This window comes from Narcine bancroftii, chromosome 4, assembly GCF_036971445.1.
Source record: "Narcine bancroftii isolate sNarBan1 chromosome 4, sNarBan1.hap1, whole genome shotgun sequence".
Taxonomy (NCBI): Eukaryota; Metazoa; Chordata; class Chondrichthyes; order Torpediniformes; family Narcinidae; genus Narcine; species Narcine bancroftii.
Genome location: NC_091472.1, coordinates 235,440,598 through 235,458,931, shown reverse-complemented (window position 1 = coordinate 235,458,931; position 18,334 = coordinate 235,440,598). Strand labels below are relative to the sequence as shown.

The following is an 18,334-nucleotide window of genomic DNA, read 5'->3' as shown; positions in this document are numbered from 1 at the left end:
TTTCCTCTCCTGGCTCCATCTGCCCATTACTTCCCTCCTTACCTGATTCCACCTACCAGCCCGTCTCATCGCTATGTAATGGCCACCTCCCCACCCTCTGCACTTACAATGTTAACGCAGGGCCTCGACTTGAAACATGGACCCGCTGCCATGATGTTGCCTGGCCCGCTGAGTTCCTCCATGTTACTTACTCCAGATTACAGCATTTCCAATCTCTTGAGTTCCTTTTTATTTCATCTAAGCAAGTATAAAAATCAGGCAATAATCCATGACCATTAGTTTTCCATCACTGTCTTACAAACAGTCAGTTTTTAAAATTGTTGACATACAACATGGTAACAGTCCTTCTGGCCCTCAAACCCATGCTACCCAAATAGACCAATTAACCTACAAGCCCCATAGTTTTTTTGGTAGGTGGAAGGAAACCCATTTGGTCACATGGAGAATGTACATTTCCTTACAGACAGCATCGTATGATTAATTGGACTATTAATTAATGATTTGATATGGGGAACCGAGTGTAGCTGATGACTCTAAATTAAGTGGAAAAGCAAACGGTGCAGAGGAGAGTCGACAGAGAGTAATAGATAGGATAAATAAGTGGGCAAAGGTCTGGCAGACTAAATTTAATGTTGGTAAATGCAAGGTTAACCAATCTGTCGGATTATTATTGAAAAAGTGAAAGAATGCTGCAACACAGTTGGGCAGAGGGAAGTGGGAACCCTTGTACACGAATCGTAAAAAGGTTGGTTTGCAGGTGCCACAGGTAATCTAGAAGATACGTGGAATGTTGGCCTTCGTGGCTGGAGGGATTGAAGGGAGAGCACGGGGGTTCTGCTGCAACTGTACAGGGTACTGGTGACACCGCACCTGGAGTAGTGGGTGCAGTTCTACACTCCTAACTTGAACATCAATATACTGCATTTGGAGGCGATGCAGAGGTGGTTGACCAGGGTGATTCCTGAGATTAGAGGGAGGGGGGGGGGTTAGCCTATGAGGAGAGATTAAGTGCCTGGGTATGTACTACAAGCTGGGATTCATAAGAATGAGAGGGGATCATACAGAAACATAAGATTAGATCGAGCCAGGGAAATTATTTCCACTGGCAGGTGAGACTAAAACTGGGGGCCTTGGCCTCACGATTTGAAGGAAATTTAGGATGTTGAGGAGGAACTGCTTTCCCCAAAAAATAGTGGATCTGTGGAATTCTCTGCCCAAGGAAGCTGTAGAGACCACAAGACATAGGAGCAGAAATAGCCTATTCAACTCATTCAGTCTGCCCCGCCATTTAATCATGAGCTGATCCATTTTTCCACTTAGCCTCCATGCTTGGTCTTCTCTTTGATGCCTTGGCTAATCAATCTCTGCCTTACATACACCCAATCACCTGGGATCCCCAAACAACTGTTTGGGACAAATTCACACATTTACCACCCTCTGACTGAAGAAATTCCACCACATCTCAGGATGCCTCATTAACTATATTTTAAGTCACGGTCAAATAGATCATTGCATATTAGGAGAATTAAGGGTGATAGGGAAAAGGCAGGTAGGTGGAGCTGTCCATGGTCTGATCAGCCATGATCTTGTTGAATAGTAGAGCAGGCTCGACGGGCCAGATGGACTATTCCTGCTTCTATTTGTGTGGTATTTATCGATATAACTGTTAAAACCAATTAGTAAAATACTCAGAATCATGCAGGAATGGAAGGTAAAAAAAATGTTCATAATGTAGGATGCTAATGGTAATCTACAATAGTGGTTCCCAAACTATTTCAGGCTTCCGCCCACTTGACCTTCAAGTCACACCTCGAGCTCCCCCCATACAACAGTGGGGGGTGGAGGTGGTTCGTGGCGGTAGAGAGTGGGGTGGAGGGAGTTAGTGGTGACAGTGAGTGGGAGGGGGGGTTAGAGGCCACTCTGAATGGGGGAGGGGTGGTTAGTGGTGGCCCTGAGAGGGGGATTTCATGGCGATGCTGAGCGGGGGGTTTTGGCAGAGTTGAATGGGGGTTTTTGGCGGAGCTGAGAGGGGAATTAGTGTTGCTGCTGAGAGGGCAGTTAGTGGCGGCACTGAGAAGGGGGGGTCAGTGATGGTGCTGAAAGGGGGTTAGTGGTAATGCTGAGAGAGGGGTAATAGCGGTGTTGAGGGGGAGTTAGCAGCGGAGCTGAAAGCGGGATTAGTGGTACTGCTGAGGGGGGGGCTTAGTGGTGGCGCTGAGAGGAGGGTTGATGGCGGCACTGAGAGGGGGGTTGGTGGCGGCACTGAGAGGGGGGGTTATTGGCAATGCTGAGCAGGGGGTTTTGGTGGTGTTAAGCGGGGGTTTTTGATAGTGCTGAGAAGGGGTTGGTGGCGGAACTGAGAGGGCAGTTACTGGCGGCACTGAGAAGGGGGTCAGTGGTGGAGCGGGGGGGGGGGGTTAATGGCAGTGCTGAGAGGAGGATAGTGACGCCAGTACAACATGGCGGCCATTGAGACCTGCTCTTGCGAGACCACCTTGTCACCATTTATTTTGTTCACTACTCCCACCCCCAGTCTGGCTAGAAAATTACTGCACTGGCTTCTTCATTAAACTTTGCAGCAGACTGAATAATAACAAGACTGAAGGTTAGAGCGTCCCCTTTTTCTTCACCACCCTCTTGAATCTTGCCACCCTCCATGGGGTGGGGGGGGGTGGTGGGGGGAGAGCATAGCATCCACTTTGGGAATCACTGATCTACAAGAAGAAAATCATAGGTCCTTACAATTAGACACAAGCCACTTTCAGGTGGCCAGAATATCCTAACATAAAGCTCCCTAAAATACTCGAATGAGGCTGTTGGGAGGCCATCTGAAAGCGGAGAACGCTGACCCAAGGAGTACTTACCAAACCCTCCGCATGTAGGCGTATTCTCTACTTCTGAGCGGTTCCCCTAGGCACCTGAAAACGGGGAGGACTATGGCCACAGTCGTCAGGAGCTGGCGTTTGCTCCGCAGTGCCTCTCCCTGCTGTGGACCTTTCAGGTGCCAGAACAGCGCCTTCAGCTCTGCCACCTGAATGTCGCTTCGCACACACACTCAGCTGGCTCCGGAGCTGCATTCTCCCAGCTATTCCACCTGAAAGTGGCTACAGTTTGATTATGAAAAACGCTGGTTGAACAGGTTAGGTTTGTATTTTTTCAAGTGTGGAAAAAAATCATATTGAAACAATCAAGATCCTGTGGACGGCTGTTGAAATATTTTCACTAGTGGGAGAGTTTTGAATGATGGGACATAGTTTCAAGAGAAAGGGCAATCATTTCTCCTCTCAGAGGGCAGTGGATCTCCTGAATTTGTTACCCCCTTGAGTTGTGGTGGGCAGATATTAGAAAGGTTTGAGGTGGGGTGGGGAGGGAAACACATCTTTGGAAGATCTGGGGATTAGGAACATTAAGGATCTGTTTCAGAGAAGGTGAGGCCTGGGTTAGATCAGCCATGAGCACACTGTATGGTGGAATAGACTTGAGGGGCCACGTGGCCTACTTTATTGTGCCAGAAAGTAAGATGGACTTGCATTTCCAAACACTGGACCGCTATATGACCGGACAACAAAGATTTTCCTTCCTGAACACTTTTGGGACTATTTTATAGATTTTGGGATGCTGATCATGAAAATCACCTAAAAATTGTCATATCACATAAATGCAATTGTTAAAAAAATTTCATGTCATATTTTAAGTCTACTAGTATATTGCCCACAAAGCAAGCTGTTTTGGTCAGTCCAAGCATGCCAATGTTGGCGCTATGGAAATATTGTCTTAGGTTTAGGTATGCTTAGTCAGCATCAATGCAGACAGGCTATAAAAGCAGCTGACATATATAGATGCTGTGCATTACATTGATATAGATTGAACACATGTTGATGCACATGTTCTTCAGGCAATAACATAGTGGGTGAACTTATTGTCTTCAGGAAGATTCAATACAGCTGAAATGTCTCATCATTGTTGCAACAGCTACGATACATTCTGTTACTTTTGTGGCGAGAAAATCTTAAGGCCAAAGACACAGTGTGACTGCACTTATTAAGAAAGCCTATGAGCTCTACTTTGATTGTAAAATTGGTGACCAAGACAAATTCTGGGCTCTTCACATTTGTTATGCAAAATGTGCAGTCAACCTGAGAGCTGAGCTTGGTTTGACTCGGAAGTCAATTTAATAAAAGTTAATTTACTGTTTATCCAACTTCCTACGTGATAGAGCAAATCTGAAATTATCTTTGTGTTCATCTTGAAGTTGTCTATCATAATCCCCAATATTTTTTAGGAAGCAAACATTTTGAAAAAAATTTGTTGTCCAGTGTAATCGGTGACAGGAAGTGTCAGACTAAAGTTTAGTTCTGAAGAGATGATGGCAGTTTTACACCTCTTGAACTTACATCATTATTCCTCCTTATTGGAAATGTTCAAAGAAATGCCGTGGTCTAATTGATTATTTGATGTTAAATGTGGATTGTGGAGGAACACGTGGCCTCCCTGTCTGGAACATTGTGGATTGCAGAGGATCACATAACCTCCCTATCGGAAACCTAGTAGGAAGTCGCAACACCTGCCAATCAAGGTAGGACTCCAGCCACCTATTAGTGCACACCTTACTGCTGGCTCATTTAAATGATTCGGTGTCATTATTGGCCAGATGCCCAGTTCAGAACCATATAAACATTGATGCATGCCGCATTTCTCTCTCTCTCTCTCTCTCTCTCTGCCTCTTGGTCCAAGTCCTGGACATCGCTCCTTGCCAGGTCACTACTGGTGAACATTGCTGGAGGCGTCACAGGTAAGGTGTGCACTCCACTTAGTTGAGCGATAAAACTGCAATAGATCAGTGTTCGCAGAGAGCTGCACCCCCTGTTAGAACAGGGAATCGGAATGTCCCTGTCTGTGAAGTGTGTTCACATGTGGGAGAGTGTGGTAGGGTAAGCAGCCACTGGCATTGGAGTCCCTTGTGCCCTATTTGCCTGCTTACACCATTACAGTTTTTGTCTCATCCCGTGTATCAGAGTCCAACCTGGGTCCAATGTAAATGTCTATATAAGAATTAAGCAGTCGAGTTATTAAATATCATTTGATGTCTTCCCCTGTTTGTTTCCTGTATATTCAATAAAGTTTTACCTTTGATTGTCACACTTGTGTCCAGATTCATCTCTCTGTGAACCCACCGAACCTGATACTTTCCCAAACACAACATCTGATCATCATATTATTTGTAAGAACTTGCTTGCTCAGTTTGACTGCCTTGTCTCCTCAAGATCAGCAATAGTTCCCACGTACTTTGGGAGGAGTTGGGCTTCTGAAAGGTGTGCGCTGTGGGAAAAATGTTCTGAGCACGAGATTGTGGTGTCCAAGGGTGAATGGAAAGGCCAAACTTTGCACCGTCACCTCCCACAAGCAGCACTTGAACTGAATCACTGTCTTCCTGGCCACTGAAGATATTGATGTGAGGCGCTGCCTCGAGAAGTCAGCCAACATTATAAATGACCTTCATCACCCTGGTCACAACCTATTCTCACTGCCATCTTCAGGCGGAAGGTTCAGAAGCCTGAAGTCCTGTACCTTGAGGTTCAAAAACAATGTTTATCCAACAGCTATCATGCTCTTGAACTTCTCCTTACTATCCAAATCATAAACAACTCTAGCAACACAAAAAATTTTTGCACTAATAAATTACATTTTTTTTCTTGGACTAACTAACTGTGAATATTTATTTTCTACCTTTTATATTTATTATCTCTTTCTGTTACTGGGGTAATTTCATGTCTGCAATTGGAGTTTATATTATTTAACAAAGTACCTGTTCGACTGCTGCAAGCAAGAATTTTGGTGCAAATGTACATTGGTCAATGTGCCCGACAATAAACTCATTCTAATGAACAAATGAAGGAGTACCAATGATCTGGACATGTCCAGAATTTGTAGCTCTTGGGGATGCAATGCTGAGTCTCTATAAAGCACTTGGAGAACTGTGTACAGTTTTGGGCGCCTTATTTGATAAAAGGTGTGCTGCCATTGAAGAAGGTTCAGAGATTTACCAGAATGATACTGGGAATGAAAGGATTAGCTACTGAGGAACATTTGTCAGCTCTTGGACAGTTGTCATTGGAGTACAGAAAGATGAGGGGAGACCTCATGGGTGCATTTCGAATGCTGAAAGGCCTGGACAGAGTAGATGTGGCAAAGATATTTCCCATGATAGGGTGAGTCGAGGACAAGTAGGCACAAATTCAAGATAAAAGGGCATCAATTTAAAATAAAGCTGCAGAAAAATTTCTTCAGTCAGGTGTATTTAAGGCAGAGAATGACAGGTACTTGATTAGTCAGGGCATCAAGGGTTATGGAGAGAAAGCCGGGGAGTGGGGCTGAGTGGGAGAATGTATCGGCTCATGATTAGAATGGTGGAGCAGACTGAATGGGCCTACTTCTGCTCCTACATCTTGCTGAATAGTATTTTGTTTGGGAAGATGGAATCAGCAGGTTTTCATGCTTGTCAGTGTGAAGTATTCCAAAGAATGAGGTAAAACTGCCCACTGAATCCATGTCCCTTTGTGCATTAACTCTCCCCTTCACGGTTCCAGACTCCTGAACGAATCTCACACTAGGAAAATTATCCTGCTTTGCTCCATATCTACGGATCCCTCTTCTACCCAGTGTTTTATGTGCTGCACTCTGTAAGGGGTATTCACTGTGCCTTGGTACACGTGACAATAAACTAGAGCAGATAGTATTTTCAAATACCTCAATGCTATTGCGCTCAAAAATATACAAGCTGACATGAAGAGCTGCGAATGTGATTCCTAATTCAGAAAAGTGCTGAGACAGGCAAAATGAGGTGAAAAGCCTCATATATGGCTGCCGATTTGCCAGCACAAATATGATGGGGCCGAGTGGCCTGTTTCCATGCTCTGACTCCTTGCTGCAACCTTGTATTGCTCAATGCCACAGCGGAAACTTGCAGACAGTCAGCGTCATGAAGCCCCTAGCGAGGGTGCGAGGGAAACAAGGTGGGGAAACAGAGGTTTCACAGGGCGCTGGACTGAAGGAGCCAAGGTGATTAGTGTTTCACTTTTGCTTTTCATTGCCAATGCAGAGAGTCAAGTATGGGCTATGAGCCCTGTTAATAAGGATAAAAGATATGTTTTTTTTTCTCATTTCATTCAAACATGAAGATGGCATTATAAAAAAATTACAAGCTAGAAGAATTCATGAAAATATTTTACAATGTTTTCTTTTTCCTCTAAACACCATGAACCACAGCAGAAATAAGACAACAATAAAAGGCGACGATCTCTTTATTGACTGCCAATGAACTGCTCTCTTATACAGGCAATTACTTCCCCATGTCTGTCAGTCAAAGGAAAAATGACTGAATCCATTAGATCAAACCTTTGCCACTGCTCATAATGCACCTCTTAGGTCTCATTAATCTGAGTCAGCGGCACACAGCCAGCGGTGCTCAACAAGGCAGCGAGTGCCTCCCCCACACCCCACGTGAGTTCCTTCATCTCCGAAAACAGTGCTAATCAAGCTATCCTTATTACCCGACTCACTGTCATGTGAACAGCATTCACTCCTAACTGCTCTCATTACAGCCCCATCTTCAGAGACGTCTGACTGGAAAGAAAGTCTGATCGCATTAATATTCATGACAATAATTAGTATTCTAGGTCACTGAATATTCATGCTATTATTTTGGTTTTATGGGCTGGACAAAAGTCCTTACAATTGGTGCAGAGGGGACTTGTATTTTCTGGCTCTTACATCTCCAAATTCAGAAGCAAGAGGCATAATCCACAGTGAGCGAGACTTTGGGACCTAAAGACTGGCTGAAAGTTTGCGCATTTGAAGTTTACACCTCTGGTAACTGAATGTTATCAAATGAAACAAAAAATTAACAAGAAAATTAGAATTCCAGTTCAGCTGGGAGCCGAGCTGGGGTCTGCGTTTTACACTTTTTAGGTGCAGCCTGCTGTTATAGAGATTTAAAGGTTTACCAGCTGTCATAAATACATATAAATAAGTTAATGATGTCCTGGAGGTCTCGGATGGAAATTTCTAAGAGGTTAAAGATTAAGATCAGCAAGATGGTTAATAGTCAAAAGACGTCAGCAAATGGGTTTTCTATGCTTTGGTTTGAGTTGTTTAAAAATGATCATATCTGCCATTTTAAATTGAACACCATCAAAATTTACTTATATTGCAAAACAAAATATTAGAAACCTGAAGTTAATAGATTAAAAGAGCAGGCTTCAAATCCACAGAAATGAGTATTTCTTTTCCAATACATCAGATAGCTACAGATAACAAGACAGAGAAGATTATGGAGCTACTTTCGGTGTATCAATCCCAGTCTTCTCCCTTCCTCCTCTAAAGGTGCTCACTCACACTGAGTGATGCATCTGATTCTACAGGCACTAACTACTCACCACTGCCTACTCTGAGTGACAATCCTTCATCTCTGAGCTGACTGATAATCAGTATCCTACCTGCCTCCACTGGGTTTGTTTGCCAATTTTATCTAAAATCATAGCTTCCTAAAAATCGAGTGTGGTCCGAATGCAGGGCATATACGCACCCACCGCTAGTGGTGCCATACTGGCAGATGGTCTGGATCTCTGGATGTTAAATAGCACAAGGCTCTCTACTTCAGTTTATTAGATGTTACACCATGACAAATTTTCCAGTGAACTGTGACCCCAAAAAGGAGCATTGTACACTGGTGTCCCAAATGCTAAACTACTGGAATCTCCAAGCAGCTGGATAGCAGATTATCAGAGTTTACTGTAAACGGACAGATATCCAAAGTCTTTGATCTGAAATGTCAACTCTTGTCTCACTTCCCACAGATGCAAGATGCAGGCTGGCCTTCAAGGCGATTCCAATATTTCCTTCCTTTATTTAAGATATCCAAGTTGATTGACTTTTGTAGCACTATAATGTCCACAAGAGGAATACAGGCTGATACTGTTGGATTCAAGCATGATTTCCTATCATTTTCTTAGCTTTTCTAGCATTAGTTCAATCCAAGTAAAGTTGCCCAGGTGTGTTCAAATTCTATAAACTTGTTCTATAAATTATTCCCTCAGGATATATTGTAGGCATTCACCAATACTGCTTCAGAAATACCTCTAGAAACTGCAGCCTTTGAAAAGTGTAGCAAGTGCATGGGAATCTCATGACATGAAAGTTGCACATCATTCTGAGTTTGTCTGCATTAAAATCCCAAAGATCTGTGAGGAACATACATTCTTCACAAAAAAAAGCAGTATTTCAAGGTGCCTCATCCCACTTTCCCCACAATATCTTGGGTTTGGCAATAACTGCTGGTCTTTCCCACCATATACTGAGACTAACTCTGGTAAGCTGTAGTAATGCTAAAATCCTAATGGCTTGCTGATTTGTCCAGAATGAGTTTGGGGGTGCAAGAGAGGAGTGGGTTCCAGAGTGTCAGTTGGCAAGTACAATTGGACTCAGGATTGACACTGTGGCTGAGGTTGGGATCTGGAGTACTAGGGTTCAGGAATGTGAGTGAGCTTGCTGGCATTTGGAGTTCTCGCTTATTTCCTGCTCTATGTAAGCTCATCAGGTTCACTGGATAATTTATTATACTACTGAGCCACATGTAGAAAAGCAAAATAAAAATGTTTTTGGGTATTAATAGAATCATGGAAAATCTGTTTGTCCAGCATGACCAATATTCCAAATCTGTGGATTATGAGAGCTTTTAATTTAAAATCAGTTTGCATTCATTTGACAGAATTCAAATCTTTCAAGCTTTTAAGTGGCAGGATCCATTCCAGCTCCAAGTCCTCCTTTTGTTTGAGGGAAATTTGAATTCTCCAACAGTGAAGATTTTAAAAAAATGATCCTTCAAATGAAAAAAGGGAGTAGATTGTACCAGTCGCTCTGAGAGAGGGAGTTTCTAACAGCTATCAAGCTCTTGAACCACCCCCTTGTTACACTAATCAGGGACTGCTCTGGCAAAACAATAAGATTACCTGCACTACAATAATGCCACTTTTTTCTTGCATTATGGTAATGGAATATTTATTATCTACCTTCTGTAATTGATTACCTCTCTTTAATCTGATTTAAAGTATTCTACTGTATATTTTTTGAAGAAGAATTTCAGTGCATATGTACACTGAAGAATTTCAATGCACAATGTATATGACAATACACGTTATCATTCTTTGTATACATTAGTCAATGTATAGCAAAGTTACTCACATTCAGAAACCAGTTCCATTAAATTGCTTGAAGTAAACCTGCATGTTGAGTCAGTGGTGAAGAAAGCAAATGCAATGCCAGCATTCATTTCAAAATGAATAGAATATATGAGCAGGAATGTGATAAGGCACTGGTGAGACCTCACAGAGTATTGTGAGCAGTGTTGGGCTCCTCATTTAAGAAAGGATGTGCCGACGTTGGAGAGGGCTCAGAGGAAGTTCACAAGGATGATACCAGGAATGAAAGAGTTATCATATGAGGAGTGTTTGACAGCTAACTTGGCCTGTGCTCATTGGAATTTAGGAGAATGAGGGGGGTTCTCATTGAGATATTTGAAATGTTGAAAGGCATGAACAGAGTAGATGTAGAAAGGTTGTTTCCCATGGTGGGAGAGTCAAGAACAAGAAGGCATTTCAGGATTGAGGGTGTCTGCTTAGAACAGACGCAGAGGAATTTCTTCAGCCAGAGAGGGTGGTAAAACTGAGAAATTTGTTGCCACAGGTGGTTGAGGAGGCCAGGTCATTGGGTGTATTTAAGGCATAGATTGATAGTTCCAGAGCATCAAAGGTTATGGGGAGAAGGCCAGGTAGTGGGGCTGAGTGGGAAAATGGATCAGCAATGATTGAATGGCAGGGCAGACTCTTAAGGACTGAATAGCCTATATCTGCTCCTATGCCTTATGGTCTGAAGTATGAGTTAAACAGAAGGGCTGTCAATTTTTAGGTAATTTGGGGAAATTTTTCCGAGGTGCAATCCACCATATCTGAGTTTCCACCTTTCGCCTCATTCCCTCGTATCCGCGTCACACAATCCAACTGGCTGCCACCAAATCTATCAGTCTTGATGCATTATGAAAAAAAGAAATGCCTGATACGTTCTTGGGATAAGTGAGACTATTTTCACAGACCAGAGTCTCTCAAGGAAATGCAGGATATAGTGTAAATAGGAAGTTTATATAAATACATCAATTGTCAAAGCTCTGGTGTAAAGCAAAGTCTCAGTCAATTAATAAACTCGCTAATCTGCATCAACAGCTTTGATCAAGCCTATTAAGAAAAGTAAAATTAAATTGAACTCAACGATACAAGTGAGGGAGGGATAAGTCTCATTTCTCTGTCTTAACCTCAGTGGAAGAAAGCTGATATAGAAGTACTTTGCTCCCCACTTAATATCTAACGTTCATCTAATAATTATAGTATTGTGGCATTTGGTATTCTGATAACAGGATAGAAATGCTTGCTTCTTGATGAGATAACTGGGATCTCCCTTTCCTTTATTGACAATATTCACTGGGAGCATTGCTTGAATAGGGCTCAAAGAATTACTGAGGACACTTTCCATCCAGCACAAGTATCTTTGACCCACCACCATGAAGGAGGTACAGGAGCATCAAAATCAGGACTGCCAGGCTGGGAAATTGCTGAACAAAATCGATTCAATACCCAGTCCAACTACCGATGGCTCTGTGCAGGTTTTAAATGGCCTGTAAAAGGAGATGATGGTGGGTTTATTTTAAAATCCTGCGTCGCGAGATTTGGGCCCAAGATGGTACCGCTTGTGTTTGGCAGTGACCTTCAGGAGTTGCAGACTCCAGTGAGGCAGAGGACTGGTGTAGGGCACCAGAAAATGGAGAGAACCCCCTCCCCCAATTCGGGAAAGAAAGGCAGACGAGATGACCCCTGGAATAGTGACCATGGCAGCGGATTAGTGAGGGGCTCTGAAGCTGAAAAACACACAGGCAGCAGGCTTTTGGAGTGCTGGAGACTGCGGTCAAAGGACTCACACCAGGCTGCGGACTTCTGGAGACTGGCTAATGGGGAACCGGGATGCGGGAGGGCGCTGAGGGCACTGAAGGCTTCCTGATCATCTCGGAGCGTTGGATCTGGGGCTTGGGTTGCCGCATTTTGAACTGGAGTGTGTGTAACTGTGGGAGCACTGGAGATGAATCCATGGACATTCAGTGACTCTGGAAGGATTCTCTTTTTGTTTCTTTCTCTGACTGTCATGGGTGCTGGGCAATTTTTGGTGACGGTGAATCTTTGTCTACCTTACAGAAGACTAAAGTCAATTTTGTTTTTTATTACACCTGTTTTATTTCACGACAATAAAGGGATCTTGAATCTAGCCGATTTTAAATCATCTCAAAATATTGATGTATATTCATTTTAAATTATATTTTGATGCATAGATGTGTATGCATGTGCGTGCACCATGGCCTGGAGAAACTCTTTTGTCTCTTTGTCTAGGCACAATCAGATGGTACTGAATTTGAACAAACAGGGAATGGCAAAGTGATGCATCGTCAAGTAGCATGAATACTTCCACCCAGCGGCCATACATTGATCAAATTTAATTCTCCCTACATTCTTATCAACTCCTCCAGATTCTACCACTTGCCGACACACTAGGGGAAATTTGCTTTGGCTACCATAGCAACGTCCTTGAGAATGTGGTAGGAACCCCACCCCTCCAAGTCAGAAGGAGGAGGTGCAGGCTCCACACACATAGTGGGGGATTGTGGAGGGTGGGGTCACGATAGAACCAAGGTCATTGCTGCATGGAAGATGCAGCTCCACCAGCAGTGAAGCTCATGGAGAAGCCCGAGGCTGGTATGGCAAGCACATCAGCCTGCACCGAGCTTCTGCAGGTGCACCTGAGAGATGGGCTTGTTGCTACGATCCAAACAAAAAGACAACGATCTTCTTTCCTGACGACCCTGTCTGATGCTTCTGTCCAATACCTTTACTGAAATGCTTGCAAGCTCAGTAGTTTCCTGCAACAGGGCATTCTGACACTCACCTGCATTCTGCGAAATGTGCAAACTGCTCAAGTCTTTGGGCAAACCGTTTGTCTTCGGACTGGAGATAGGGGCGCAGGCTGAGGTGGCACGAGGAGGTCGCTTTCCAGGGACTTTTACAGTGGTCCGGAGAAGATCGATTTCCTTTCCGTGGACGTTTTGCATGTAATCCTTAACAACAAAAAAAGTTAACAAGAAAACATCAGCATTGAAATAGTCCATTGATAGAATTATTTCTCCAAACTAGGGGAAAAAATAGATACATGTAAAGGAAATGTGCAACGAATGGGTAATAACTGACAAAAACCCCAGCTACAAACTTCTATGGTCAGAATCTAGCCAATTTCTTTCTAAAATATCATATAATTTATATGATAACATGGATACTTCCAGCTTAAAATACTATTTAAAACAAAATTCTTGTGAATCATCTTTTCCTGGTTAAACAGTCCAGATTCTGACAGATATTTGTCAACATCAAGCCCCAATTATTACACTCAAGGCAAAATTTCAAATTCAAAACCTCACCTCTGGTTTTCATGTGCAGATGCTGTCCCTACAATCAGTTCTGTCATTTGTGTCCCAATACTGATCAGAACCGAAAGATCTTAACAAGACACAAGGGCAATTCAAACCAAAGTACTCAAACAACTCTTTAACAAGTCACTGGAGACTACTTGATGCAAGTCTCCACAAGTGTGGTCCTTGCAAACCTCTGCCCCTTAACAGCTTGAAAATAGTAATTGCAAACCCATTTGCATTTATTGGTGTTCATCATTCCCAAAAACATAACCGCGAGAGCCTCTGGGCCATTGTTCTGCTTGGAAAGCATCAATAAACGAGGTGACCCAGCTTACAAATCCACCCTCTTTGCTTCTGCGCTGTCGCTTGTTTTTATATTTGACTCCTAATTATGTTGTATCTATTGCCATCCACTTAATTAGCTGCATTAATGTGATTTCTTTTCACATAGTCAAGCAATTAAGAGCTATGATTAAGTTTCATTCAATTAGCCTCAACAAACATGCTAATTGATGCCCCAGATGGAAACGAGGTGCGGTGAGGGAAACCTGCTCGCAATCCGCGATCCTGTCACAAAACCACAGCTCTCTGGGCATTGACAGGGAGACTATTTGCCGCACCAACACAGACATCTCTGGAATAACCTACCGCTACATTACAGCAGGAAGAATGTACCTCTCATTCATCAACGCTGCCATTTTAAGAAAAGTTTGTGAGAAGAAAAAACACAGTAGACAAACATTGAGTACTCCCACAGACTTAAAAAAGCATTAATGTACACCGCGATTAACATAAAGGAGAGGTTTATAGTCATGTCATAGCACAGAAACAGGCCTTTCGGCCCAACTTGTCCATGTGCCCAAACTAATCCCATTTGATTGCTTTCATCCTCTATGACTCTAAACCTTTTCTCTTCATGTGCTTGTCTGAATGTCTTTGAAACATTACTGTTGTCCTTGGCTCAACCTTATGCAAGTGATATGCCGCCCTGTGCTGGCAGAGAACAAGGGAAGGAAATGCTGCTAGTGTCATCAACTCCAAACACCAAGGATGATTTTAAAAAAAGCCTCCTTGAATTTAAGTGATATGTTTCACAAGCGATGTTAGATTCCTCTCAAGAGGAAAAGCAAGTCTAAGACACATGCGGATTGGTAAAAAGAATCCAAAACTACACAGACCACAAGAGAAATTTTAATTGCAATCAAACTTGTGATTGCAAAATATATGAAGCAACTTAACATAATGCCCTGATTTCCTATCAATGAGGCAAATACCCTGATTTAAAGATGTTACTGATCTCTCCTCCAACCTAGGAATTAAAGTAGTGAGGCGATGCTTTTCATCAGCCACTGCTATACCTGTTTCCCAATACCAGTCACGATATGCCGCAGGAAGACAATGTATACCAAAGGAGGCTGCTTCAGATTGACAAACAGAACCTCTGAGCTAAGTAGGCCCGAGATCAGTAGAACAAAGAGATTATGGATTTTTGTGTGAGACTGCAAACGCACAGAGCACAAGATGCACATTTACTTATACATTTACAACAGAAATTTCAGAAAGGAAATCATAACCAAATGTTGCAAGTTTTTATTGAACCTCACAAAGGTAATTGTCAATTTTGCTGTCTGATAGAACAAAATATCTCATAAGTTCACCAGAAGCCATACAGTCTTCAGTCTTTGATGGAGTCAGAGTTTGAAGCTATTCCTCCACTTTGCTCTTTATCTCTCAGTCCCCAACTAAATGAATGCAAAATGCCAAAATCAAAATTAAGTACTGATGCACAGTATTGAACTGAAAACCAGTAGAATAACCACAACTATTTTATATACTTAGAGAGATGTAGAATGCTTTTTGCTTATCATTCTATGATTGCAGCTCCCAAAATTGACTGATGTGTTCTTATAGTGCAGTTACCACAACGGTTAGAACAACGCTATTCCAGCACCAGTGACCCGGGTTCAAATCTGGCACAGTCTGTAAGGAGCTTGTACATTTTCCCCATATCTCCATGGGTTTCCTCCAGGTGCTCTAGTTTCCTCCCAGCCTTCAAAATATACAGGACTTGTAGACTGAATGGTGTATTTGGGGCGCATGGGTTCGTGGACCAAAAGGGACTGTTAGCATGCTGCTTGTCTAAGTTTTTAAAACATTAGAGTTAACACATGAGAGACTGCAGATGCTAGAATCTGGAGCAAAAAGCAAGCTGCTGGACCAACTCAGTGGGAGACATAGAACTACCAAAATTTTGGGTTACAATCCTTTGTCAAGATGAAAAATTCCTGGCAGTGACAAAAGAAACAAATTTGCTGGACAGAGCCATTCATGACCTCAGAAGGACCCAAACTATTTCACACTAAAGCAGATTTAAGGAGAATGCATGAAAAGCAGTAGACAATTTGGTGAGGTCTTCCAACAGAAAATTAAATACAAACTAATCCATTTCTTAGTGATACTGATCATGGTACACACTGGCTGGTAGAATGTGAAAACTCTCTAGCTTTTCCTCAGATTTGATGTGGGATCTTCCAAAGTGTGGAAGCAGGTTTTATAGTATCTCACATTATGATGTGTGGACTCACCCTTCGTGGCTATTACACTCAGCTCAAAGAATAACTGAGGATCCTTTCCATCCAGCACAAAGCATCTTTGACCCACTACCATCAGGAAGGAGGTACAGAAGCATCAAAATTAGAACTGCCAGGTTGGGAAATAGCTTCTTTTCGCAGGTTGTAAATCATCCCAAAATACACACACACACACATATATATAAAATTTTATTTAAAAAGGTGTGTGTGTGTGTGTGTGTGTGTATTTGTGCGCATGCATTTGTGTTTTATATATATTAAAATAAAATTATATGTTGTTAGGGAGCTCGAGCTCAGTGGTAAAGCATTTGACTGCAGATCAAGAGGTCCCCAGTTCAAAGCCCTTTATTTACCCAGCCTTTATATAAAGGTTGTTAGCCAGGCACGGTGGCGCGCTGAGGCTGTTGGATTGGTTGAGATCAGGGCAGCACGTTTGGCGTAGCTGTTAGCGTAATGCCTTTACAGCGCCTGCGATCGGGAGAAGGGATAAAATCCCGTGTTCTTTGTAAGGAGTTTGCATGTTCTCCCCATGTCTACGTGGGTTTTCCCTGTGGGCTCCAGTTTCCTCCCACTGTTCGAAACATACCGGTTTGGGGGGGGGGGGGGTAGGTTAATTGGGTGGCACGGACACGTGGACTAAAATGGCCTGTTATCATGCTGTATGTCTAAAAAAATGTGATTGTTATGTGCTTTATATTGTGCATACACAGTGATCCAGAGAAAAGTTGCTTTGTCTGGTTGTATATGAATAGACGAATAATAATAAACTTGAACTTGTTTTTAAAGTTCTGTGGCCTGAGTGATTCCTAACCTAGGCACAAGAATCTAGTTTTCTTTTCCCTTCCCAAATGGATTTCAGAAAAGTATCGTTTCCTTTTCTTTCCTGTAGAAAATCCTGTGATGAAGTTTTACTGGTACAAACCCATTCATTCTCTAACAGCACTAAAACTATTCCTTTGCAGTCCTCGGTCTGCATGACTTTGCTCTATGCAAGTTGGTCACTGTTTTTCCTACATTATACTCGTGACTTCAAAACATATGGGAGCTGTAGGTTAATTGGGGGCATTTGGATGGCACGGTCTTGTGGGCCAGAAAGACCTGTTACTGTGCTGTTTTAAAAAAAATATGCTCCAGGACATCCTGAAATTGCAAATGACGCCTCCTTCAAGATTGAAGATTAACTGTACCCAATCCAGAACCCTGGGTGCTGAGGACATTGAGAGATGAGCCTACTCTGTTGCAGGGTAATTTGGGAGGTAGTGTGGGCTTTTTGGTGTTTAGATTGGGCTTCTATATATTCCTTGGGCTCAAGGCTGAAGGTCCATACCTTCATGGTAAGCTGTGGTCAGAGATTTTCCCAAGCCAGTGGGAATATCCCATCTATTCATAATACCATATGACATAGGAGCAGATATAGGCTATCCAGCCCATCAAGTCTGCCCTGCTATTTAATCATGAGCTGATCCATTTTCCCACTCAGCCCCACTGCCCGGCCTTCTCCCTGTAACCTTTGATGTCCTGGCTAATCAAGAACCTATTAATATCTGCTTTAAATACACCCAATGACTTGGTCTCCACAACTGCCTGTGGTAAATTCCACCGATTTACCACCCTCTGGCTGAAGAAATTCCTCCGCATCTCTGTTTTAAGCAGATGCCCTTCAATCCTAGAGTTGTGCCCTCTTGTCTTTGACTCTCCCACCACAGGAAATAAACTTTCTACATCTACTCTGTCTACTCCTTTCAACATTTGAAATGTTTCAATAAGATTACCTCTCATTCTCTTAAATAAGGTGGTATACCCTCATATAGTTGCATCCACGCACCTGGTGATTTCTTGTTGTGGTGGAGGTCAGAATATGGTTCAGGTCTATAGTATTGGGTACACCCGTCAGGGCCGGACAATGCTAATACTGGTAATGCCTGGAAGAAAATATCCTGCCAGTGACATAGAGATTTGAAACAGCGACTCTCCTGAGGCAGTGTTTTTTGTTATTGCTGTTGCTTTCAACCCAGCTGATGCAGAATGCAAAGGTGAATCAGGTGCAGGCATCCCCCTGCAGATCCAGGCCACAGTAATGCAATAACAAAAGTGTTGGAGAAACTCAGTAGGTCACACAGCATCTATGGGAAGTAAAGGGTAACTAACATTTCAAGCCTGAGCCCTTCGGAGTAATATTTCACCT

At 42.8% G+C, this 18,334-nt stretch overlaps 1 protein-coding gene across 4 annotated transcripts in view; it reads right to left on the bottom strand.

Moving 5' to 3' along the window:
- The window catches only part of agap1 (ArfGAP with GTPase domain, ankyrin repeat and PH domain 1), a 786,550-nt gene that overhangs the window by 265,615 nt on the left and 502,601 nt on the right, over nt 1–18,334 (bottom strand). For all 4 annotated transcript variants that reach the window (XM_069934384.1, XM_069934385.1, XM_069934382.1 and 1 more), the window contains exon 11: nt 13,039–13,207. In XM_069934384.1, the coding sequence (XP_069790485.1) occupies nt 13,039–13,207 (169 nt within the window). The remainder of the gene's footprint in view (nt 1–13,038; nt 13,208–18,334) is intronic.